Genomic DNA, 22,979 nt, shown 5'->3' on the forward strand with positions numbered 1-22,979 from the left:
GAATGAATAAATCCTGGATGTGTTTAAACACTATTATTATTTTTTGCATTCATGCATGTATTGATTTTTCTGCTGATTTTTATGCCTGTTTTGTGTGACTACAGCACACAGAGTGACTGACTGCTCTGAAATGACTCTTGGCGCAATGACCTGTGCTCTCAGTCATGCCTGTAATTTAGACCAAAAGGGCCCTCTGCTTTTCTCTCCTTTCCTTCCCGCTGAAAATATGTTGAGCGAACGACAGACGAAAACATATTAAGGGCGTAACCAGAGCATTTGAGACAGGAGGGATAAACCAATTTTCCTGTCCAGTTTGTTTTAAAAGAGCGAGAGCGCGGCTAGACCTGCACTGGTGCTTATCAGCCAACTGGCTCGACTCTGGCCCGTGTCATTACGGGCTTCCAGATGGAGATAATGTTGAACATTGTACTGCGCATACCATTTGCCTGCTCTAAACTGCCTTTTGAGTGAGGGAGATAGTATCTAGACAAACTGATAATACTTCAGTTACACACTCACTCTCTCTTTTTTCCCACTGGGTAAGCTGAGTGCATGCGTTTCCTGGACCTGTGTGAAACGATACACGATGTGAGGTTCATATCACAAAGCGTGGAAGCCGAAGATAATTTAGTCTGAATAGACGGCTTGCTTTTAAAATTCCCAATGTCTCGGTGGAACTGATGGACAACTCCCACTCCTGCCTTTTTCTTCTTGCTCACATATGTGTTATCTAACTTTCTCCATTGTCTTGATGCGTCCAATTGTCAGTATTTTTTTTTTAAATCACTGAATGAGTGTGTTGAAAGTTTACATGTAATGTCAGTGTGTGAATTTGTGTTGCACATCACATATTTGTGTGTTACTGCAGGCTGTGTATGTGTACATCTTCCCCCTACTGTTATGTGCTGTGTGAATGACAGATTAATATATGTATGGTAGGGAATCTGAGGAAGGAAGAGAGAGCGGCTGTCAGCACGCTGTGTTTGGGGAGGAGGGAGATTAGAGGAGCTGTCATAGGCTGCGTTGAGCGGTCTCACAGATAAGTCTCAGCAGCAAAAAAGTGTTGTACCACTGCCTGTAAACAGGGAGCGAGAGATGGAAGATTATCTGTAGTTTTGCATTTAGGGTTTGTGTGTGTGCGGCTCAAGGTTCAACTGTTTTGTTGACTGTTCCATTTCAAAGCATTCACGACTTTCACTTTTAGACATATTTAATAGTGCAGGCAATAACCTTTAAAAGTAAATCAGTTTTATTTGTTTGCTCTTTTTCCACTTGTCTTAAAGTGATACTTTACACAAAAATAAAAATTCAAATTCATTAAGACTCAACCCCTTAATGTCTATAGTGCAGGGTAGTGTTGTCACGATACCAAAATTTTGACTTCGATACGATACCCACCTTAAATATCACGATACCGATACTTAAACGATACTATGGCAAAAACCTAAAACAGCAGGAAAAGTAAATAAATAACATATGACAGAACGTCTTTCTTCACCAGTGTGAGTTCTGGATTTGAGCTTCATTGCCATGAAGTTACTGTGTTAGATTTAATATAACTTTTAATGTTTATTATTTTCATTGTCAATAAATTCTAAATTATTTGCTGTTATGCTTTTATTATACATTTAGGTGTTTTTGACAGTAAGATTATTGTAAAAATTATATTACTGTAAATAATTAAAGCAATGTTTTTAAAGCATAAATTGGTTTAAAATAACTGTATATACCCTTCACATATTTATGTATTTTTAAATTAATTTTATTTTTGCAACCAGATATCACTTATTAAACTTAGATTCAATAATACACCTCAGGTCTGCTTGCACAAGTAAAATAAATAAATAACACTTATTTAATGTTTGAGAGCATAAACATGTATTAGTGTTAGTATCACATTCACTAACCTGTCGCTCTTTAAATTCTTTGTAAAAATCGGGATGTTTGACGGCAAGATGCTTTTGATTCCCTTCGCTTACGTTATTTTGTAAAATCTTTTGCAGACGGGCTTTGTGGTGTCCGTGGGCTTGATCTGTCTGTTTCGGCAATGTAAGCAATATAATGCCATATTTCGCTTTGTGCATCTGCTTTCTCAACAATTTGTGGATGGTCTGCAGGAGCACCTGTATTTGCAACCATACCTCTCGTTTCGTCAACATAAGCCATTGCGCAGTCGAGAGGAATAATAAACACGCACTCAATGTGCCTTAGAAGCAGCGCGCTGCACACACACTGCCCCCTGCTGTTGCACATTAGGAAATACAGCTGGCACTCAAAGTACCGGTACTAATAAAATGAAGAACCAAACCGTTTTTAAAAGCAGGGTATCGCGATACCTTTCTAGTACCGGTATATCGTGCAGCGGTAGTGCAGGGATGTTTCCTCCAAGGAGGCAAGGGAGGCAGTGCCTCCTCAAAATAATTGGATGAGAAAATAATTCACAGTACACAAATAAAGCATTGCAAATATTATGAAATATGACATTAAAAAGTGCTTAAATATCTCATTTTTTTTCTTACAGTAAGTGACACTGTCCAACAGTGACACCAGCGGTTAAAGGGGACCTATTATGCCACCTTTTTACAAGATGTAAACAAGTCTGAGTGTGTATGTGAAGTTCAAAATACCCCACAGATCATTTTTATATCATGTTAAAAATTGCCACTTTTTGGGGGTGAAACGTGGCAAAAAATGCACAATTTTTGTGTATCCTCCAGCATACCAGCAAGAACAAAACAGGACAATCTCACACACTGAAAATGTCAGAAACTGTAAGTAGCGGTGTTCAGCCTTATATATTTTAGAATCAATCTTTGTGAAAATCCTGAAATCCAGCATTGAAAGGACCCTCGTTTTTGAAGCAGTCTGGCACAAAATGATTGGCACAAATGTATAAGACTTTACCGATTTTCTTCAGGACATTTTGTTTGTAAATGAAATTTAAACACAAAGTCCACAATGACTCTGATGGCGGGACACTATGGAGACTCTTATCTGCATCCAAACCACAACACTTGTAATACCTCGCAGCTCCAGTCGCTACAGTGAGGATACAGAAATGGCGTACTCTGCTTCTCACTCAGTGCTGTGTTTTATGCTAATATGGTTGGTCGTCACCAGTTGTGGGTGGAGCTTCTGAATTAGCTCATTTGAAGAGACTGCTTTTGATTTATGGAAATTATAAAAAAAAAATTAGTGAGTGGATTTTTATCTTTATAGGCTGGTTTTTCTCACACACTGTGGACACACGGTGTTCAAACACCTTTATAAACGTGAATTTTGCATAATAGGTCCCCTTTAAAGTTACAGCATGAGGCATTGTCTCTCTAAACCCAATAAAGCATTTTGGGGGTAACTGAGAATGAATGGGGGAAAGCCACATGAAAAGAGTCAATGCATCCATCACGCTATGATTATGCACTTGACACTTTGTTTTAAATAAACAGAACATTAATTACATGGTTAAAAATACAAAATTGAATTGTATTAATTGTTGTTGTCATGTAATTAATGTTTACTAACCTGAATATATGCTATAGTGGTTAACAGCTGCATGTCTTAGCATGTGCGTTAACCACTAGGCCATGGCTCCAACGTGCAAACTAAACTGCTTGGTATAAATTTGTTGAGTGGTTTATGTTCACTCCAAAGCCAACAAAAGGTGTTTCTGTTCCAGTACAACACACATACCTGTACAAACACTGTACCATTATTTCCTCTTGTGAACAGTGCTGCGCTTAGCAGATTGCAGACAGTGGCTGCGGCTGGAACCGGAGGAGCCTTATCGCTCCGCATTTCTGTTTGTGGAAAAGAACCGAGGAAAGCAGATCACTCCATCTTTGCATCTGTGTCTGCAGCTCTTTTGTCTCGTGAAAACGCTCTCCCCTCCTCTACGCAAGCATTGTCGATCTGGTGTTTTACACACCACTAATACCTTCCTGAAGGCCTCCCAGATGAGCTGGTCAATGTTCCCTCCTGACTGGCGAAGTTTTAAGTGTCACTAGAAATGGACCTTTCTTTTGAGTGTCTCTCAAAGGCCCTGGCTGAAAAGAGCACAGAGAGAATACAAGAGAGGAGATTACAGACAAGGGCCAGTCAGAGCTACCCTATTTAACACATTATATTCAGTCCCCTCAGGTTACACTTATGCACAGCAATATTTTAAAAGGGAACGAGAGAGAATGAGAATGAGAGATTGCTTCCGTAATAGCTGTAGAGACCATAACAGAGTGCCGATCTCCTGTGATTGCAATCTAGCACAGAGTTCCTATGAAATTAAACCATGCGTTTTGAGTGGGAACGAAAGCAGGGAAGGGAATGGGAGGGAGGGATAAAGGAGAAAGGCAAAATGCAGCTCTGGTTACTTTGAAGCAGAGGATCAAGGCCAGAAAAAGGAATAAAATATGACAAAACGACAGCAGAAAGGGCTTATGGTCTATAGGCAGAATTTTACAGGCACAGACAGCAATTACTGGCATACATAGCATAACTCTCCATATTAATGTTTGATCTCCTATTCCACTTTTCTGGCAAGCCTCACCAAGTGTTTTTCCATACCCCACTGCCACTTTAAATTAGTTTCTTGGCAACTCTGCGACATGTTCTCTCATTGCATTTCCTTCCATTTCTTTCTCTCTCTCTCTCCCTGCTTTCTGTAGTCTGTCAGCGTTTCAGTTGAATTAAAAATAATCTGCGCTGAGAGATCCGGACGTTGATTGTGGAGCGGAGGGCGGTAATCACAGGCTTGAGGTTTCGCTCAAATATGATGATAGGCATTTAGGAAAGCGAGCTCTGATTTTGGGGACGAAGGCTGCTTTGGTGCACCTCATCCAAACCCTGACATGCTCTATATATGTAATCATAATGCAATCATAACTATTTAATCAAATATAGATGAAAAAGAGCCCTTTTTTATAGCAAAACCAATTTTGCCACGGTTACGTCCAAATAAAAATAGACTATATGGTTTAGAAAAAAAATGACAAGCATAATATTATAATGTAGTAAATGTGAACCTCAAATTTTAAAAAAAGAATAACATGATACTTGGATCTGTTTTGTTCAGTCAACAAATTCAATTCGGGTCAGTTCAACTCATTGTTTGAATAAGTATCCATAACAGCACTTTGTATGGTTAATTACCAATGATGTTTCCTTGAAACTTTCAAAGGGTGTTGAGTAGTGGACCTGCTGGCCACCTGATCCTGGGACTGGGAGCAGGGGGCCCCTAAGCAGCACTAAACCTGTCCTCCACAGACTGCACTTAGCTCATTTACAGTTTGATAGGCCTAATGAGCTTCAGCTGCCTCTGTATCCTTAAAGTCTAATGGCTAAACCTAGATTACCTCAGGCTTGTTGTGACACAGAAATTAGCAGAGGGCAAATATGTGTGAAAGGAAGTATTTTAAAAGCCATTCCCCCTTTGAGTGGCATCGCCTGTCTGCTCTCTCAGGGATCACTCACTGTATTTAATCTCTTTGTTACTGTCCATCCATGTGAAGCTAAGACTAATAAACGCAAGGACAACAAAAAAAACTCCAAATATGATAATAATAATAATAATAATGTTATTAATAATCAGTTTAAAATCATATATTTTTTTAGATATTCTAACATTAGTTTTAATTATGTTTTTTTTTTGTTTTTTATATTTTGCAATTCTGAGATAGTATTGATTTAATAATATTAATATTTTTGATTTATTTTGACTTATATTTTCTTTTATTTTGCAATAAATAAAATGATTATAAGAAAAAAAATATTATTATACAGAGTTTTAATGTATGCAAATAATGTAATACTGTACTTTTCCAACAATATTCTGGTCATGTTAGATTACATATGTTGAACTTTATTTTAATTCACACAGAGAAAAATAAACTCATGTCTTATGTTTGGTTGAGGCAGATGTTGGAGGTTGAGTGTGGTCTTGTATTGATGGAGCGTGCAGCTCCTTCCCCCCCCCTGGCTCAAAGGAGAAGGGGTGAGAGATATAGAGAAGGAAAGATAAACATCCAGCAATAAGCTAACTCATTCTCTTACTCTGTTGGGGCAGTCAAGGTCAGAGGTCAATGCAATGCGAGCCCCTTGTTAATCCATTGACCCTCAGTGCAAAGGGTTAATACTGGTTTGCTAAGCCACGGGACCCTAAATCAGTCCGATTAAGGAGATTTTCCAGGAATGTCCGGCTTTATCTGAAGATTGCTGGATTGTTTGGGTTTGTGTGGCCATGGACTGAGTTTAGTGGAATTAGATCTTCAGGCTTTTCCTCAAACCCTGGGGGAAGGAGGTTAATATTACACCATGCTTTGGAAACACAATTAGGACTGGTCTTAGCGTATAATTGCCACAGCTGAGACGTGGTTGATCAGTTTAGTCTTTAATTCTTTTTCCTGGTGTTTAATATGTTAGTCCCAACAATACGCAGTGCATCTTGTTATTTTCTAAAGGTGCTGTCACAGTTACCATTGCTTGGCAAAATTTTCAACAAGAATCCATGTTATCCGGAATTTCACATAAGGGGGAAGTTTTTTACGGAAATTCGCCACGTTGACCACCAGAATGCTGCTTGCTTTGAAAGTGACTGTTGGGTGAGTGGTTTTCATGCGTTGCTACACTATTGACAGTGGGCAGTGGACCTTTTTCCCAGCAAAATTGCAGCAAATGTGATCGTGCCTTATAATACTATACTTATGAACAGCTGTAAATTTGCAAATCTTTGCCCCCTGCTGATTATTCAGCCGAACAAACAGTGCTGTTCTGGGTCAGCCTGGGTGACTTTAACCCCAATGAAGGAAGGCTGTGGCTGAGGGAACCAGAGAGGTGTTTGCTGCTCATGAAGAGAGTCTCTGTCTCCCTCCCCTTCACAGTAGCTGCACCCTACTGGGAAATTCATTAGCAGCTGACATCATCTCACTTCGGCCAGAGAGTAAAAGAATATCATTCTATCCCAGTTCCCTCCTCCTTCTGCTCTCTCTCTCTCTCCCTCCTGGTCGCTCCGTCTCCTGTTTGCACTCTTTTAGGACTCCGCTGCCAGTAGCTCTCATTGAGCACCGAACACACACGCCCGCGCGCGCGCACTCACGCACCGTCTGTCCGGTGAAGCTGAGCGGAGGAAGCAGCACGCTCCGTGTGTGTGAGGCAAAAAGAAGCAGGGGGTAGGAGCTGAATGAAGTCAGGTTAGAATCAGGAAGTGGGAGGACCCGGTCGCGCTGTGGGTGAATGAGAGAGTTTGTGTGGATACAGGCAGCACTTGCGCGAGGAACGGGAGCCAGCGACGGGACACGAGCTTAAAACCAGCGACGATTTCGAGGAAAGGAAGCGGCGGTCGGGCTTTTTAGTGCGGTTTTACTCCACCCAATCTGTCTATAGGAGGAAAATACTGTACGCTTTGTTGGATTTTCTAGCTCTGCACGAGCGCACGGGAGAGAGGCGCGCGGATGGTTTGTCACTGAGCGCGCCCCTGACACAAAAGCACATATCATAAGCGACAGCTTCCGTTAAGCGACGGTTGGCGAGGATTTCAAACGGCCAATTCGCGCGAAGGGGGCGAACTGAGGGATTTCTCCACTTCTCTGCGCTCTTGGGTACCAGACACATGGCTGCCTTTGTCCGAGAGCCTCTATCGCTTTGAGCTCTGGATGTTTTTCTTCTTCTTCTTCTTCCCTGGGAAAAGGCTTCTTATTTTGCATGGCTGTCATTCTCTCAAAGGGAGCGAGAGGAATTCGCCGCCTGTTTATGGATTACATTGTTTGACAAGCAGAATGTGAAACAGCGCATTTTCTAAACCTACTAAAAGTGATTTCTTGACTTATTTTCCTCCGTGCCAACCTCGCCACATCAAAAGGTACACCGCACCTTCATGTCCTTCAAAAAAAATGGATTTTTAGTTCATATTTCGATTACCACAATGTCATTCGACGTTTTAGGGGAATTTAAAGCATTTTCAAGGATTACTCGATGGCTGGAGGATTTGGAGCGCTGTTTTCTTGTCGTTGGTCGTGGATAATTGTAGTTGAAATCTCTGCAGTGAATGTTGCCAGATGTTTTTCGGTTGTGGTTTGAATAAAGCGGTCAAGCGAAAGCATCGTTATGTGGACGTCATGTGTTAATGAATGCACATCACGTTATTTTTGTTGTTATTATTATCATTAGTGTGGACGTTTTTAGATCTTTAAATGACCTTAACATTTTATTTACATAGCTAATTTTAATTGTAAGTTACTCAAAATGTACAAATATTTGGGAAGGTTGTCGTACCTTGTCAGTATCGTTTTTTGCCTCGAGCTGGACATGGATATAGTGTTGCTTAACCTGTCAGAATAATTGCCTTCAAATGAGCTGTTTTCCGTGAATATATTCTTGTGTATACAAAGAAGTACGTACAAAATGCACATTTACAAGTTCCACGCAAAAGATTTTCTGTTTGTTATTGCTTTAATAATTGCAAAATTGTTAAAAAGTGCACATAGCTCATTGTGTTATTTTCCTCTCGAATGACTGAGTGGAGAGCCAGGTCAGATGCTAATGGATGGACTGCAATGGTTTTATCTTTGTTGCTGTTTAGCCAATTGAATTAGCCGATGCCCCTTTGACACCACATTGTCACTTAAATAGGCGTTCATTACCTAAATGCTGTGTAAATTGCAACGCTGGATGTTTGCACAATAACATAGCAATGTTAATGCGTTCAACCCGTTTCAAGTGCAGCGCGTCGTTTTGCGCATGGACCCACAGTGCCATCCAGTGGCCGCTCTGGGCAGTGACTGAAATTTTGCGCTCATTAGTGCTGCGCTACCTTTGATGATGAAGCCCACCTGCTTAGTTCTGAAACAGATGTACTGACTCTCTCTTTGTCGCTCTCTCTCAGGGCTCAGATGCCAGCTCAGAGAAACTCTTCAGCACAGCTGCAGTTAAAGGTATGGTGGTCTTTCTTTATTCCATATGCTTGTTATTGCTTGTGTAAATCACAGTTCTGTAATAGTGAACTTGCTGTTGACAGATTTTACCTGTCCCAAAGAGGCACAAACTCTAAAAGATTGCTTTTTTCTGTAAATTAAATCTTAAAGATGACAGTTTTTAATATTATAATGTAAATAAAATGAACACTATACTGTTTTATAATGTATGAGTACCTGAATCAGCATGCAATTGTTGCTGCTTTACAAGACAAACTAGAATCCATCACATTATTCTAGACAACGTTATTTACCAATATCACATTCAGATTACATTTAATGTGTTTTGCTTTCCGGGGCGGCATGGGAAATAACGCATTTCCTCAAGGCTGACTGCGATTCCATTGACAGACACAGTGTGTTGTATCCGTGCTTTCTCACAGCGTATGGGCTGGGAGAAATCCATCTGAGCCACTCTGTTAAACAGATCCCAATGTGCTGCTGAGTGATGAATGAGAAAATCCATTTCAGGCGCGCAGCATGTGTAAACGCCACACACTGGGTCCCATGTGCAGCGGCGTCTGGCTTCTGTTATGGAAATTGATTAGTTGTGAAATGCTAAATAAAGGTGCTGGATCTGCAGCACAGACGGTAGTAGAAGAAGCAGTTCTACCCTGCTGATCTGATACTCCGCGTGTGTGATATTGTTTGCCGTGTCTATTTTAAAAGCACGCTTTTTATTTATACAGTGAGGAGCTGCGACGTATGCACCGTCTGTTCTTTGTGTGCATGTAAACGTCCTGCCATGTGCGTAGGAAGTTTGTTCATGTTGAGACTGCGGTAAGAACACGCAAGTCAAAGGATCCAAGGCATTGAAAGCAGAGTCAGTTGAGTTGCTTTTAAAACCTCAGTGTCTTTAGACAGCGGGAGCCCATCAGCACACCGCTAATTTGCTCTTAAAGCCTTTGGAATTTGAGCTCCCCCATTTTACAAACCCCGAGCAGGCCAACATAATGGAGCCCAGCCTTGTGAATCCACATTCCTCTGTAATGGTGCGTTACCAGGATGGAGAGCATGATGGGTGGGGTGGGGAGGGGGCGACGGAGGCTGGAAAGAGATCTGACCCCGGGGAGGACGTGAGAGAGAGCAACTGATTGATGCCGACAAGCCTTTTTCCTCCTTTTCCCCCTTGCTTCACTCCCTCGGGACCCCAAACACATTTCCCACATTCTGTTCTTTGAAGGCCTTTAGAGGTTTGATTTGTGTGGTTCAGAGGGGTGCTGAATGGCGACCCTTTTTTCGGAAAGGCTTTCCCTCCTGGAGACGCCTCTCCGCGGCCATTACGAACCCTCTGAAAGGATTAAAACTCCCTTTATGCGCCTTAAACTAACACATGCCCGCCTCCTCTGCTTCTGAAAAGCTGGCGCTTGGGAAACAGTACACAAATATGCTTTCTCTTCTCACTGACTGCCAGGCCACTTCGTCTCCCTCCAGACTCTATTTCCATTTAAATGTGTGTCTTTTCTTTCTCTTTACCCTCTCTCCTTCACGTCCCCTTGTCCTCTTCTCTCCTTGCCATATGTAAATCTTTCCATTGGCAAGAGGGATGGAGAAAAGAGGATAGTCCTCCAAAGCACAGGTGCAAATGAACTGGTATTTTTATTGGAGGGTTTTAGACGGTGAGTGTACACTGGACGCCGCTCTCTGTTACAGAGGATCACCCATCACTCAGACTCTTAACCCTTAGAAACAAAAGAAGAAAGAGAATGCAGAACTGAAGAGCAGAGAGACAGGCAACAGAAAATATGTCAATATTTGCCTGGAGCCTAGAACAAAAGGTTCGCTGTTGTGTTTTTCACACTCAAGGTGTTTGATGCTCACAAAATGCCAAGTTCAACAGCTAGATGATGGGGAACTGTCACCTCTGAGGGGAAATATATAGATCAAACTCCACAAGAGCTTAGATAATTTATCGGCCTGTAGGCCGTTTTGAGCACTGGAGTGGAAGAAATAAAAAAGTTGTTGGAGGCAAAAGGGTCAAGAAATGATTCAATCTGGCATCAAGCATCAGACTTGAAATATGCTAACTGCTAGGTCATGGCCCTGACAAGATATCTTAGAGTTGATCTTGTTCTGCTTAATTTGTGTTTGTGTGACAAACAGTACGTTTCTTGTGAGTGTCAACCTGTTTGATCAGTCTGTTTACATAGATTCCCACTTAACATGTTCTTTTGGCAAATTAGATCCTCTTCTCTGCTCTCCTATTTTCTCCTCTTCTTCTCTCCCTCCTGATGTTTTGTGTAATTGTTGCTTGTTTTCTTTTTTCTTTTTTCTCTCTCCTCATTGCTCCATCTCTCACTCCTATTAAGCAGAATCATTAAATGTTCGACTTAATTACTGTCTCTCTCACATAGCCTGCAGGTGGCTGCCAACCGGCCTGCCTCAATTAGTGTATTCATTGCCCGCGTCTTGCATTTCTAAGAAGCCTTTTTGCTCCATTTTGGATCAAGTTAGAGTGAGAACAGCCATATGAAGGTCCTTCAAATGAACTGTGACCAGTTAACTACTGAGATTCTTAGACTCCATAGCCATATTTATGTATATTTGATTGTTAATAAGGTGTCTTTTGTAATTACATTGTTCCTTCCATGCTGTTCAAAGTGGTACCAAACTGTTTACAAACATAGTTTTTCATACAAAAATTACAGGGAACATTGATTGTAATTATGAAAAGGGATACTAACGATTAGTAGACGATCAATTATTTGTCGATAATAATTTAATCTTTAAAACTTACAATGGTTTATTAAGCAAGGTCATCATTAGAGTGCATAGTTTTGAGGTGTGTGCAGCACATGCACAAAACACATGCTGCAGACACACAAGGAAAAATGAAGCGAGTGCACCATAGTTGCATATTCTAAATGCATTAATGTCCTCAAGCCTTGCAATGGATTAGGTTAGGTTAGCCATTTATTTTGAAACAGTTAATTAAGGGTCCAAAAAAACCTCCAAATAAGTGATTTTACTGAACATAAGAGCTACTTACTTGTGTAAACGCCACAATTAAAGTACATAGAATAAACAAGAAGTAATCATACACTGGTTGATGAGTGATGATCTTCAAGCGCTCTTTCAGCTGTGCGCTCCTATTCTATGGTGCATAGATATATGACGATATATAACACAAGTCTGTTATGTACAATGATTTTACAGATCTTATTTTCATGTGAAGCAGTTTTTTCTCGCTATGAAATAGAGCACTTCTAATATGTAATCAAATTTAAAAGCACTTGTTAAGTGATGGTCCCTATATTCCCTATACTCACTGTAATGCCAATCTTCTAAGCTTTAAAACAACACCTATTTTGTGTTGGTTAAGCAAGTGTTTGTTAAGTAACATGATAACTTAGTAGAACCCCCTGCTTTGGATTTAAGAGGTCAAGGTTACCGATTAATCGATTAATTGAACGTTAATTTAATCAATTAAGGAAATTAGTGTAAGTTAACATTGTTATTATGAAGTAATTCATTTCACAATGTAAATGTCTGATATCATGTTTTTTGCAGAGTATAAATTGAGTCTGACATTGTGTTGGCCACATTTGGACTTGGATGATAAGACAGAGCTCTCACTACAGACCCCTCTCCAGAAAACTCATGCACTCTCTCTCTTTTGCGATCTCAATATGCTGTCAGTGTCCCACTTAGGAGCACCACAACAGAGGCCCAGACCGCTAAACAGATTGTTTTTGATTTGTTTGGCAATAATTCCCAGTAATGGAATTTGTTTTCATTTCTAACATCATTCATAAGACACAAAAGGTAGCCATTTTGTGAGTGCTGTTTTATTTATGCCTGGTCATGCGTTGAATTAAATCTAGCTACCACCACCAGTCACACAATGTCTTCTGTGGTCCACATCTAATGCACAATGTAATATTTATGTATGTTTAGTATGTAGTTTGGTTGCTTGTACATAAAAATAAGAACCTGGCCAGTATGTGAATGAGCACTGTATGTCCAGCTCAGACAGGCTTAACCAACGGCACAAGCAAGCATGCAGGCCGCTGAGCGCTCATCTGAAGAGCAGGACTCCGGTGAGGCTGTGTGGAAGGTGTAATTTCTCAGACAATGACATTGTCGAGAGATTGAAAAAGAAGGGAATAGAGGATGAAGAGAAGGAAAGAAGAGGCTGAGAGATGAAGTTTAAGGCAGATGAGAGTTGTTAAGAGCTGGGTGGATGGATGTGGAGAGCTCTTAAGGTAGCGGAGCGCTCGTTGAGTGCTGTAGTCTCACAAATGTCTGAAGCTTTAGTAGTGTATGTGTGTTAGTATGAATGTTTGCATACCAGTTTCTGTGTGCTTGACACTGGCATAAAAGGCAGTTTTGTTTTGTTTTATTTCATAAAGCAAGCTATTTCCTGTGAATGTGTGAGACTTCAGATTCATAATGCTGTAGAAAAATAACTAGAATAACAAAGTGCAGTAAACTGTAAAACCATTTGTGCTACAAACCAGTGTTTATGTTTATGATATTAATTCAAATAATATGATAACCAGTTTGCAACATCAAGCATCACAATGGACTGCTCTTATATTAGAAAAAGGGTGGATAAAATTGATATTTTTAACTTTGGAATCTGATTGGATGAGGCATATGTAAGCCTTTAAATAAACAGAGCATGATTCACACACAAAACTGTTGTAAAACAAGTTGTTCATGTAATGACCTTAGGCCATTCAAAGTCTACATTGCAAATAAGCTTCTCTTTAAAGCATGACAAAGCATGATCGCTTTTATTATGATCAACTAAGCTGTTTACACTGCTGGTCTGTTTACACAAAAGCCAACTCTGATTGCTTTAACATTTCATCTTTAGTCGATAATGTACGCAGTCTCTCGGATTGTCTATTTGTGTTGTCTTGTTCTATGTTGATTAACCAATTGGAATGAATGTTTGATGAAGTCAAAGCTTCCTGTTTTCTTTATTTTTCCTTTGAGGATCAATGAAGAACATCTGTCTGTCTGTTTTGGGGGAGGTAACTGATTATTTGTTCTCTGTCAACTCAACTAGGCTTCCTCATGCTGAACTACAAGTTTCTCTGCATCTTGACCCGACATATCTCTGTGGACAAGTCTTTATGGTTTGTATAGAGACAGGCTGTAATTTATGGCTCTGTGAAAGTGTGTTTGATGAGAGATGGGCTGTAATTCACAGCACACTGCATTTGTAGTCTGCAGTGATGTCTCATCCCCTGACACACAAACACACAGAGGTTAACACACCATGGGCATCATCCTGATTTACTGCCCAAGGCCAGCAAACAATAGCACCACCCACTCTTACAGCCTGCCCAGTGATGCATGAGTGTGTGTGTGTGTGTGTGTGTGTGTGGTTGTCCTAATGTATGAGTAAGCATTGTTGTATGACCATATGATTATTGTTTTTCCAGTAGGCTTGCTTTAAGTGGTTTTCCTGCCATGAGGAACAAGAGTGTTTTAAAACACATCTTTAAGTAGAGCCGCACACTAGCAGTGCTGGGAGGAGAGGTGGAGATGACTTGGAACTGGTGATGAATTGGAAGTCAGACACTCGTTTAATGCTATCCATCATCTCAGTCCGTCCCGCCTGTAGTCATAACACAGCCATGACTGCACTCCTACACTCTCTCTCAATTTGTCCCTCTCTCTTAAAGAGGTCATTCTGAGGTTGTTCCCAAACCCCAGAGGTTGAAGGACTAAAGTAAATCCATCCATCTTGGTGACTGGAGGAGGGTGCAGAGAGAGAGGAAGAAAGAGAGGCCAGGGAGACGAGTCATTGTGTAAACATTACTATATCCGACATGTCACACTAAACGCAGGGAGTCTGGAAGCCATCAAGCTAAATGAAAGTTATGTGCAAACATTTAAATGGGCTGCACTCCAGAGATAAAAGTAGCGCCTACTACTTAGGGGCACATGGCAACTGCTAGCACCACTTTTGGACTTCTTTTTATATGACATTGTCTCATCAGAGAAGAACTGAGCAAAGATTTTTGAATCACTCATAGTGTCACAGTGCACCTTTGTGGATTGGAATATATGTAAGTCTAAAGGTAAACCCAGATGCCATGGTGAGCTCAGCCATGTTAGAGTGCATACAAAGACAGTCTCTAATTTTAATTCTCATTGAGATTGCTTGAGTCAAAAAGACCTTGAAATCCTGAAAAAATGTATCACAGTTTCCACAAAAATACTAAGTAGCACAACTATTTTCAATATTTTATAATATTTATTATAATATTTATAAAAAGAAATGATTCTTGAGCACCAAATCAGCATACTAGAATGATTTCTGAAGGAACATGTGACACTGAAGACTGGAGTAATGGCTGCTGAAAATTCTGCTTTTCCATCACAGGAAAAAAAATTTTTTTTATAATATATTCAATGGAAACTGTTATTTTAAATCATGATATTTCACAACAGTACTGTTTTTTACTGTATTTTTGATCAAATAAATAGCCCCGATGAACCTACCACAAACTTTTGAATGTTAGTGTGTGTGTGTGTGTGTGTGTGTGTGTGTGTGTGTGTGTGTGTGTGTGTGTGTGTGTGTGTGTGTGTGTGTGTGTGTGTGTGTGTGTGTGTGTGTGTGTGTGTGTGTGTTTTTGTGACATATCAGGACACAAATTTGTATAATGACATGGGTATGACATAGGTATTACAAGGAGAGGGTGACTTATGAGGACATACCCCATGTCCCCATTTTTCAAAAGGCTTATAAATCATAAAGAGTTTTTTCGAGAAAGTAAAAATGTGCACAGTTTTCTGTGATGGGTAGGGGTAGTGTAGGGGGATAGAAAATACGGTTTGTACAGTATAAAAACCATTATGCCTATGGAATGTCCCCACAATTCACAAAAACAAACGTACGTGTGTGTTTATGCGTTTTTCAGAACAAATTTCACAATGAATTGGCAATTCAAAGTGGACTAGTATGTTCTTTGTCTGTGCTTAATCTGAAAAGTCTGTATGTAAAATATCTGGTGGTCTTACCACCTGCATTGTACTTGACAGTGGTTGACTGACATGAATGAGTGACAGATACTGAAAGCAGAAGTGAAAAGGCTCCATGTGGTTGTAACCCTGCCTTACACCTGTGATGACATCACCTTGTAGCTCCTGTTCCCTCTGTTTGGACAAGATGAACATTTATTTTATTTTCTCTCCCGTCTCTTTCTTTCCCTCCAGCTCCCACTTTTTCATTTCCCAAGTCTAATCGTTTTGTCCAATTATGCATATGGCAGTTCGAGGTCTCTGTGGTAACAGACCGATTAGTTGCAAGCTTTCAACAAGGTGGGTTTGTATGTGCGCTTAAGTATATTTTAACAAAAACCTCAAAGAAACAGTAATTAGGCCTCTGGACAGCCAATATTCTGATGGAAAGAGACAAAGAGTAGAGTAGTGAGCACAAATACTGTAACACATTCTCCTGATTATGTTAAACTTATCATGCCCCTGTCCTCAAGGTCACAGGTCAGTTAGGTTAAATATCAAGTTTCAGTTTGTTTCACCATTTCCTACTTATCTGGCACCAATTGGGCTGTCTGAATTGTTGGACTAACTGATCCTGTATCAGCTACTGCTTAACTTCATATATGTTCAGTTTACCCCAGCACCTCTAAAACAAATTTGAGGCACCTTTGCAGATGTATGTTTGTGTTTTTGAGGCACTTTTCGTCTGGCCTTGCATGTGTAGATAAATGTAATCCCCTCAATCTCTTTCTCAATACTCCACTGAAATATTTATTAAAATTCCGGCCTGTGTGTTTAACCAATGAAAGATTAGATCTACGGCTTAAATTGTCAGACCAAGACTTTGCTTAGCATAACCTTATAATGTTGGGAAATCATTAGTGTTTTCTAAGGTCCAGCTGCTTGAAGAGACGGTTTAATTGCCTGTGGGCTCTCTGTCATCATCACGGATTGTAAGACATCTTATAGATTTATAGATTTAAGATTTTCTTAATGTGTTTATCCAAATCTCCAGATACAAGTTAGTGGGCGTTTTGTGCTGAAGTCTCTGATTTGAAGACAAATAGACACAACTGTGTGCCATTAAGACTGAAAGAGGAGCTGTTGCAGCTGTATGAAGTCCAGGAGGTAAAGGAGTTTTCTAGCATAGCTGCTAGATGTTTTTTCTATAGATGAGCACCAGCCTGAAGTAGGATCAAGCTGGTCAGGAACTGTGACCTTTAAAAAGAGAGAGTGAGAGAGAGACCCATGTTAGTAGCTGAAGATAGACACTTTAACTGACTACCTTCTGGGTGGGATAACTGCCTTTTTGCCACCCCTGTGGTCCCTCAGGGAAGAGAGCTCCTCACTCAACGAGTAAACACTGAAACGCTCAGTTGGAAAGTGCGGGGGGGAATGGGTGTAGAGCTGGTTGTAGAGGCACAGCTGGTGAACAGACTGAGTGTAGAATGTGAGCTCATATCTAGGAAAAGCAGAGTATTAATTGCTCCCTAAAGAATTTATGCTTCCTAACTCAAGCCTCCCTCCATCTCCCAGCATTTCTTCTGCTGACTCTCACTCATACCTATCGGGGTTAAAAAATAAACACCTTTTGCCCTCACCTCTGTCGCTCTTTGTTTCCATTACTTTTGCTAAATTCTCTGTTGAAATGTTAGTCAGAAGTCTGAGAACTCCCTTTGAGCAATCACTCAATCCATGACTGTCCCACAGAGCAGCAGTGTGCCAAGATGGAGAACATTAAAATTAAGGATAATAACTATAACCATACCGTTTTAATAATCATTCTAATTATGTAAGAATAGTGACAAAATCACTTAAGCCGTGCACACATTTAATGACTAGCTAAAACATTCAGCTCAACATACAGCGATTGTTTCCTGCGACTGAAACAGATTTCAAAACTTACACATGGAATTTGAACACCGACTGTAATCGCAGACTGAACGCAACTGACTCTGACTGGACGTGTTTGAGCGCGATCAGTCATAAGTATCAATTTACATTCATAATCGGCCTTACAATCGTTAAGTGTGTGAACGGCTTTACAGAACATTTTTTTTTCCATCTGATGAATGATAAAAACATTGACATCCAATCAGAATCCACCTGACTTTAAAGAGCTTAAGAGAGCATTGAAAGCAGCAGGTGACATAGCATTTTATTATAAGAGCACTTATAATAAACAGAAAATTACTGTGCATTGGTGTGGACTGGGGCTGGGTTAAAAATATTGATTTCTTAATCTGAATCGATTCTCATTTTGATGAACCACTATTGATTCTTAAATCCCAAGAATCAAACTTCTATGCTTCTATGTAAACATCAAAGTCTATATGCTGTTTTCAGTTGATGAATAAACAAAACTTTGTAGCATGCTTCCCATCCAATAATTCGCAATAAGCTTTGTGCTTTGTTACTTTTGATATAAAAACAAAGTTCAAGATTTCAAATTCCATTTTATTATGAAATTTAAACAATAAATACCATAATGGAGAAAAAACATCAAAGACAGCATTAAGTTTTTGGCAGAATATGGGAAGTTGTGTGTAATGAAATGAAACACAAGTTAGATGACGATGCTCCAGAGCTGTGTTTTTAAAAATCTACTGAGATATATAATAATAAATGCATTTCTACCACAGTGAAGCCTGGAGAAAGAGGTGTCATTGTGTGAGAACCCTTTTTAGCTGCTGGTATTGGTGAGCTACTTCACTGTGAGAAGACATTTAAAGACATTTAGAGTACAGGAGAATATTACAGAATGGCAATATTATACAAAGTTATCTGAAGAGGAATGATCAGATGTTATTTTTCAACAAGACAATACTCCTGTCCAAATTGCAAAGACAATTAAGAAGTAGCTTGAGAACAAGTCCATCAGTCTCATGTTTTTGCCTGGTCAGAGTCCAGATTTGAACCCTATAGTGAATATTTGGTCACATATTAAACTCAAATGAACTGGGAGACATTTTTCAACTACTCAACTGTTTGAAGCCATTAATATTGGATGGAACAATACTCTTGTGTAATTCTTGCTAGTTTCCTGACCAGTGATTTGTGGTTAAAATGGTTAAAACCATTAAAAGACCACTGAATATTTTGCCTTTTTTGCCCAGGTGTGTATAGTTTACAGCATTTGTTGAGAGAGATTTTTTCTTTGAAAAAATTTGCCATGGACTGTACCTAATACATACTCCAATTAATCGATATCGAATCACAAGCTTGTGAATCAAAATCAAATCAAATTGTAAAATTTGTGTCAATGCCCAGCACTAGTGTGGACCACTGTGTACATATCTTTCTTGGTGTGAACCAAGCCTAGTTAGATTCATACCCAAGAACCTCTTTTAAAAGATTTTGGCATTTTTTCTTTTATTTAGATATTTTAGGAGAGAGGACAGGAAGTGATTTTTTTTTTTTCCTGGGATTGCTTTCTCCACAAAGCATACATTATTATTATTATTAAAAACATTAATTATGTTTGTATTCACATCACATCATTAGCTTAGCAAGATGCTTTTGAAATTACTTTTTTCAATTATTAGAAAGAATTTTTGATGTATTATTTTGTAGACACAGTATTGTTTCTAGCTTACCTTGGTTTCTATAAGTGTGATACCCATAGACCTACTAAATAGAGCAAAATTATGCCTCCTGAAGACCATGCTCAAATCAGGCCAGCTTGTGGTTGCTCCAGAGAATTCTTTGCTAAAGGGAAAATCCAATGTGTGCTTTCATATAAATAAGCACTAATGAAGTGTGAAATGTTCCATTTTATCACAATTTATTTTCCATTTATGGGAGATTCCACACCAGGGCCGTGGTTTCATAAGCTCTATGAAGAACTGTCCCATTCGCAGGATTGTCACCATCTGTTCCAGATTACATTGCTCAAAGAAGAAGCTGTTTGATTTCGGTTTTAAATGGCAGCCTTTATCCTGTGCATCAAGTTTTATTCAAACAGTGACATCCTAAACCAGACATTTCAGTTTGGGCCTCAATGCTTGGGCTTAGGGGATGCTGGAAAAGCAAACAAGTCACCCAGCTGCGGGCTGCTGCTTAGATTATATACAACAAAAACACACACGCAAATGCATTGAATTCTGATGGCTAGTGCCTACCAACATATACTCTGGAGACTCACACACACGGGATACTTTGCTTCCCTTGGACTCAGACATGTTATGTGATTCTACACTCGGCCCGTCACAAGTATGTGTGTGTCAATGTGTCCATCTGAGCCGCTGCCTCCTCTGAGAGTGCTGCCCTGCACAGAGCCTGCTTTGTTCTAATAGTAACCCGACCCAAGGTCTTGTAGGGTTTAAGGGGGTCCTGGGTTGCCCAACGACTCTCCCAACCTCTGTCATATTGAAGGGTGTGTTGAGAGACTACCGAGGCAGCTGGCTGTTTTGGCTTCCCTTAGCACTTCAAATAAACGAACAAAGACGTATAGAACACACACACAGAATACTTCACCCACTTTGCGTCACTCACTTCAGCCCCGGTTTCCTTCGATCAACGCGAGAATGACCAGTTGTGTTTGATTTTAAAGGAAGGATTTGTTAAAGTATAGCAGGGAGGGAAAGAAAAGGAGATCCTAACATGGGAATGAGGGAGAAGAAAGAGACTCTGCTTTGGATTCTGGGTTTATTTGGCAACAGGTCGAGCCAAAGGATTGGTTTACGGCCATGCCCTAGGAAGGCTGAGTTTCCAGGTGGCTCAGTCCTAACACCCCTTAGGCATACACACACACAAACAGCATGTGTGTCTCTAATCCCCAACTTACTGAAACATGAGTCTTGGGTAATGAGAGGGCTTTACACACACACACACAGGCTGTGTGAGCTGGTAAGTGCCAGTTTTGGTGGGCTGTTGGAGGGCTTATGTTTCCAGAGATCTCAGTGAAGGACAGCATTCTGTCCCGCGTGTCACACACTGAGAGACAGAGAGGCACTGAGTGCAATTTCTGCCCTGTTTGAATGGATTAAAACATTCAGCTGTGAAACCTGAGTGAGAGAGAGGACTGATTGAAGTTCCCTGAGGGACACACCACTAATGATGATCTAAAGAGGAGGAATTCAGTTGGTGTCAAAGTGTTAATATTGTAACAATTGCAGCCACTCACTTATTAATATGCACACAAATACACATTTTAAATGTGTGCCCAACCCCCCCCCATATTTTTCCCGATGTGAGCCATCAGCTACAGTCCACTACAATTTTGAGCGGGTTAGGCCCAGGTATACTTAATTTCCTTCGCTACGATCCATCTCGCACACAGTAGAGCGCACAAGCCTTTCAAAGATACTCCTTTGCCCGTGCACGCACACCATCCATGGTCACAAAAATTCAGCTGCACGCGGCCACTGTCAGAGATTCAAAGCTAGTCCACAATCTAGTAAACGTTTCTTGCTTGTGCAGACTGAAAACACATGAGAAACATCATGAGACAGGAGAGACTCGTACATTGCAGTGCTGAACACTGAACGGTCCATGCATATGGATTTGGATAAAACAGGTAATTGCTTTGATTCCATGCCTGAATGCCGTTTATCCTTTCACAGTTGCGTATAGTGGATGGGCACACAGGGCTATTAAATTATTCTTAATATTATGTAACTTTTATTATTAAATTAATATTGCAATTCATTTTCCTCACAATATCATAGCGCATTACCGCATAACCGCATAACCACTGTGAGGATAATAAAATATTAGATAGCATACTGCTCATTTAAAAAACTTGTTTAACACAAAATACTTCTCGATTCATTAAAAAAATGCTAATTTTTTCTCACTATGAGCCACACGAGAAATATTAAGAAAATAAATTAGATTCATCTTGCATCGTCTCGAAGAGAATATGCACTGTTAATGCAGCGTCACATGCCAAAAGCTCAGTCAAAAGCTTTTTACTTTCAGTTGCTGTAGTGAATAATTGACTGGCATTTGAGATTTCTTCACCTGCATAACTCTCATGCAAAGTTTGCACATTGTTTGTGTAATATCCACTAGCTCGCCTTCATGGTTTAAAATGGAAATATTTTCAATATTGCGACATGGCATTTATTTTTATCACCAGTTGCTCACAAAATGATGGACATTGATTTACATATTGTCCATGTAATTTCCTGTCATAATAAAATTAATTGAATTATTAAGTAAATGAGTAAATAAACAACAAGCAAACTTAAACTTGTTTGCTTAAAATTTCTGCGAATAATTTGCTGATGCATGTACAAAAAGATGTTTTTTTCTTGCCCCAACCCCCATGATATTTATTATATAAATGATACATTGGAAATTGAAATACATTTTTATTGGAAGCAAACAATTATTTTTTAACTGTTGTATCAAGCACCATTAATTATCATCTGACGTATTGACCAACATTTATTTTGTGCAGAATGCTGTAAGCACCCAGTGGGGTTGTTATTAATCTCTGTAGGTGATGTCAGTCTGACTGTTCTTCATTGAGTCAGGTCCTTCCCTTTCTCCAGCAATAGTTGCTACCACGCAGTTTTTAAAGCACACACACACATACACTCTGTTCTCCACCTTCTTAAACACTATGGTACAGCCCACTGGGTTAAACCACTCACCACTGGGACCAAATGAAGCTGTGTGTGTCATTCAACCACTGCACATGACACTAGTTATATGGCAGGACAAAACAGCCATCACAATCAGCAGGTGGACCTGCTAGATGGGTAGGTGTGTGTGTGTGTGTGTGTGTGTGTGTGTGTGTGTGTGTGTGTGTGTGTGTGTGTGTGTGTGTGTGTGTGTGTGTGTGTGTGAGAGAGAGAGAGAGAGAATATAATCTCTGCTGGTGTGTTCCTTTGTCATACTGAGTTTAGAGCTACTTCATTAGTTCATGAATCACTGAAATACCAGCTAGGAGTTAAGGTTATTGAAAGACTCCGATTTCTGTTCCATTTGGTTACTGACAGTAAACAGGTGTCTTGTAATCCTTTTTTGTAGTCTGAGTAGGGTTACATGTCAGTTATGGTGTGCTTGTCGCCATCTGCCAGTGTGAAAGTGTGTGTGTTTGAACTTTGAACG

General features: G+C 40.0%; 1 protein-coding gene across 8 annotated transcripts in view; it reads left to right on the forward strand.

The window, feature by feature from the left end:
- The window catches only part of auts2a (activator of transcription and developmental regulator AUTS2 a), a 386,587-nt gene that overhangs the window by 337,424 nt on the left and 26,184 nt on the right, over positions 1-22,979 (forward strand). For 7 of the 8 annotated variants that reach the window (XM_067397877.1, XM_067397880.1, XM_067397882.1 and 4 more), the window contains one exon: positions 8,870-8,918. In XM_067397877.1, coding sequence (XP_067253978.1) covers positions 8,870-8,918 — 49 coding nt within the window. Of the gene's footprint in view, positions 1-8,869; positions 8,919-22,547; positions 22,628-22,979 lie in introns of those variants that run through there. The other variant, XM_067397884.1, reaches the window with a different exon arrangement.

Source organism: Chanodichthys erythropterus, chromosome 10, assembly GCF_024489055.1.
Source record: "Chanodichthys erythropterus isolate Z2021 chromosome 10, ASM2448905v1, whole genome shotgun sequence".
Classification (NCBI taxonomy): domain Eukaryota; kingdom Metazoa; phylum Chordata; class Actinopteri; order Cypriniformes; family Xenocyprididae; genus Chanodichthys; species Chanodichthys erythropterus.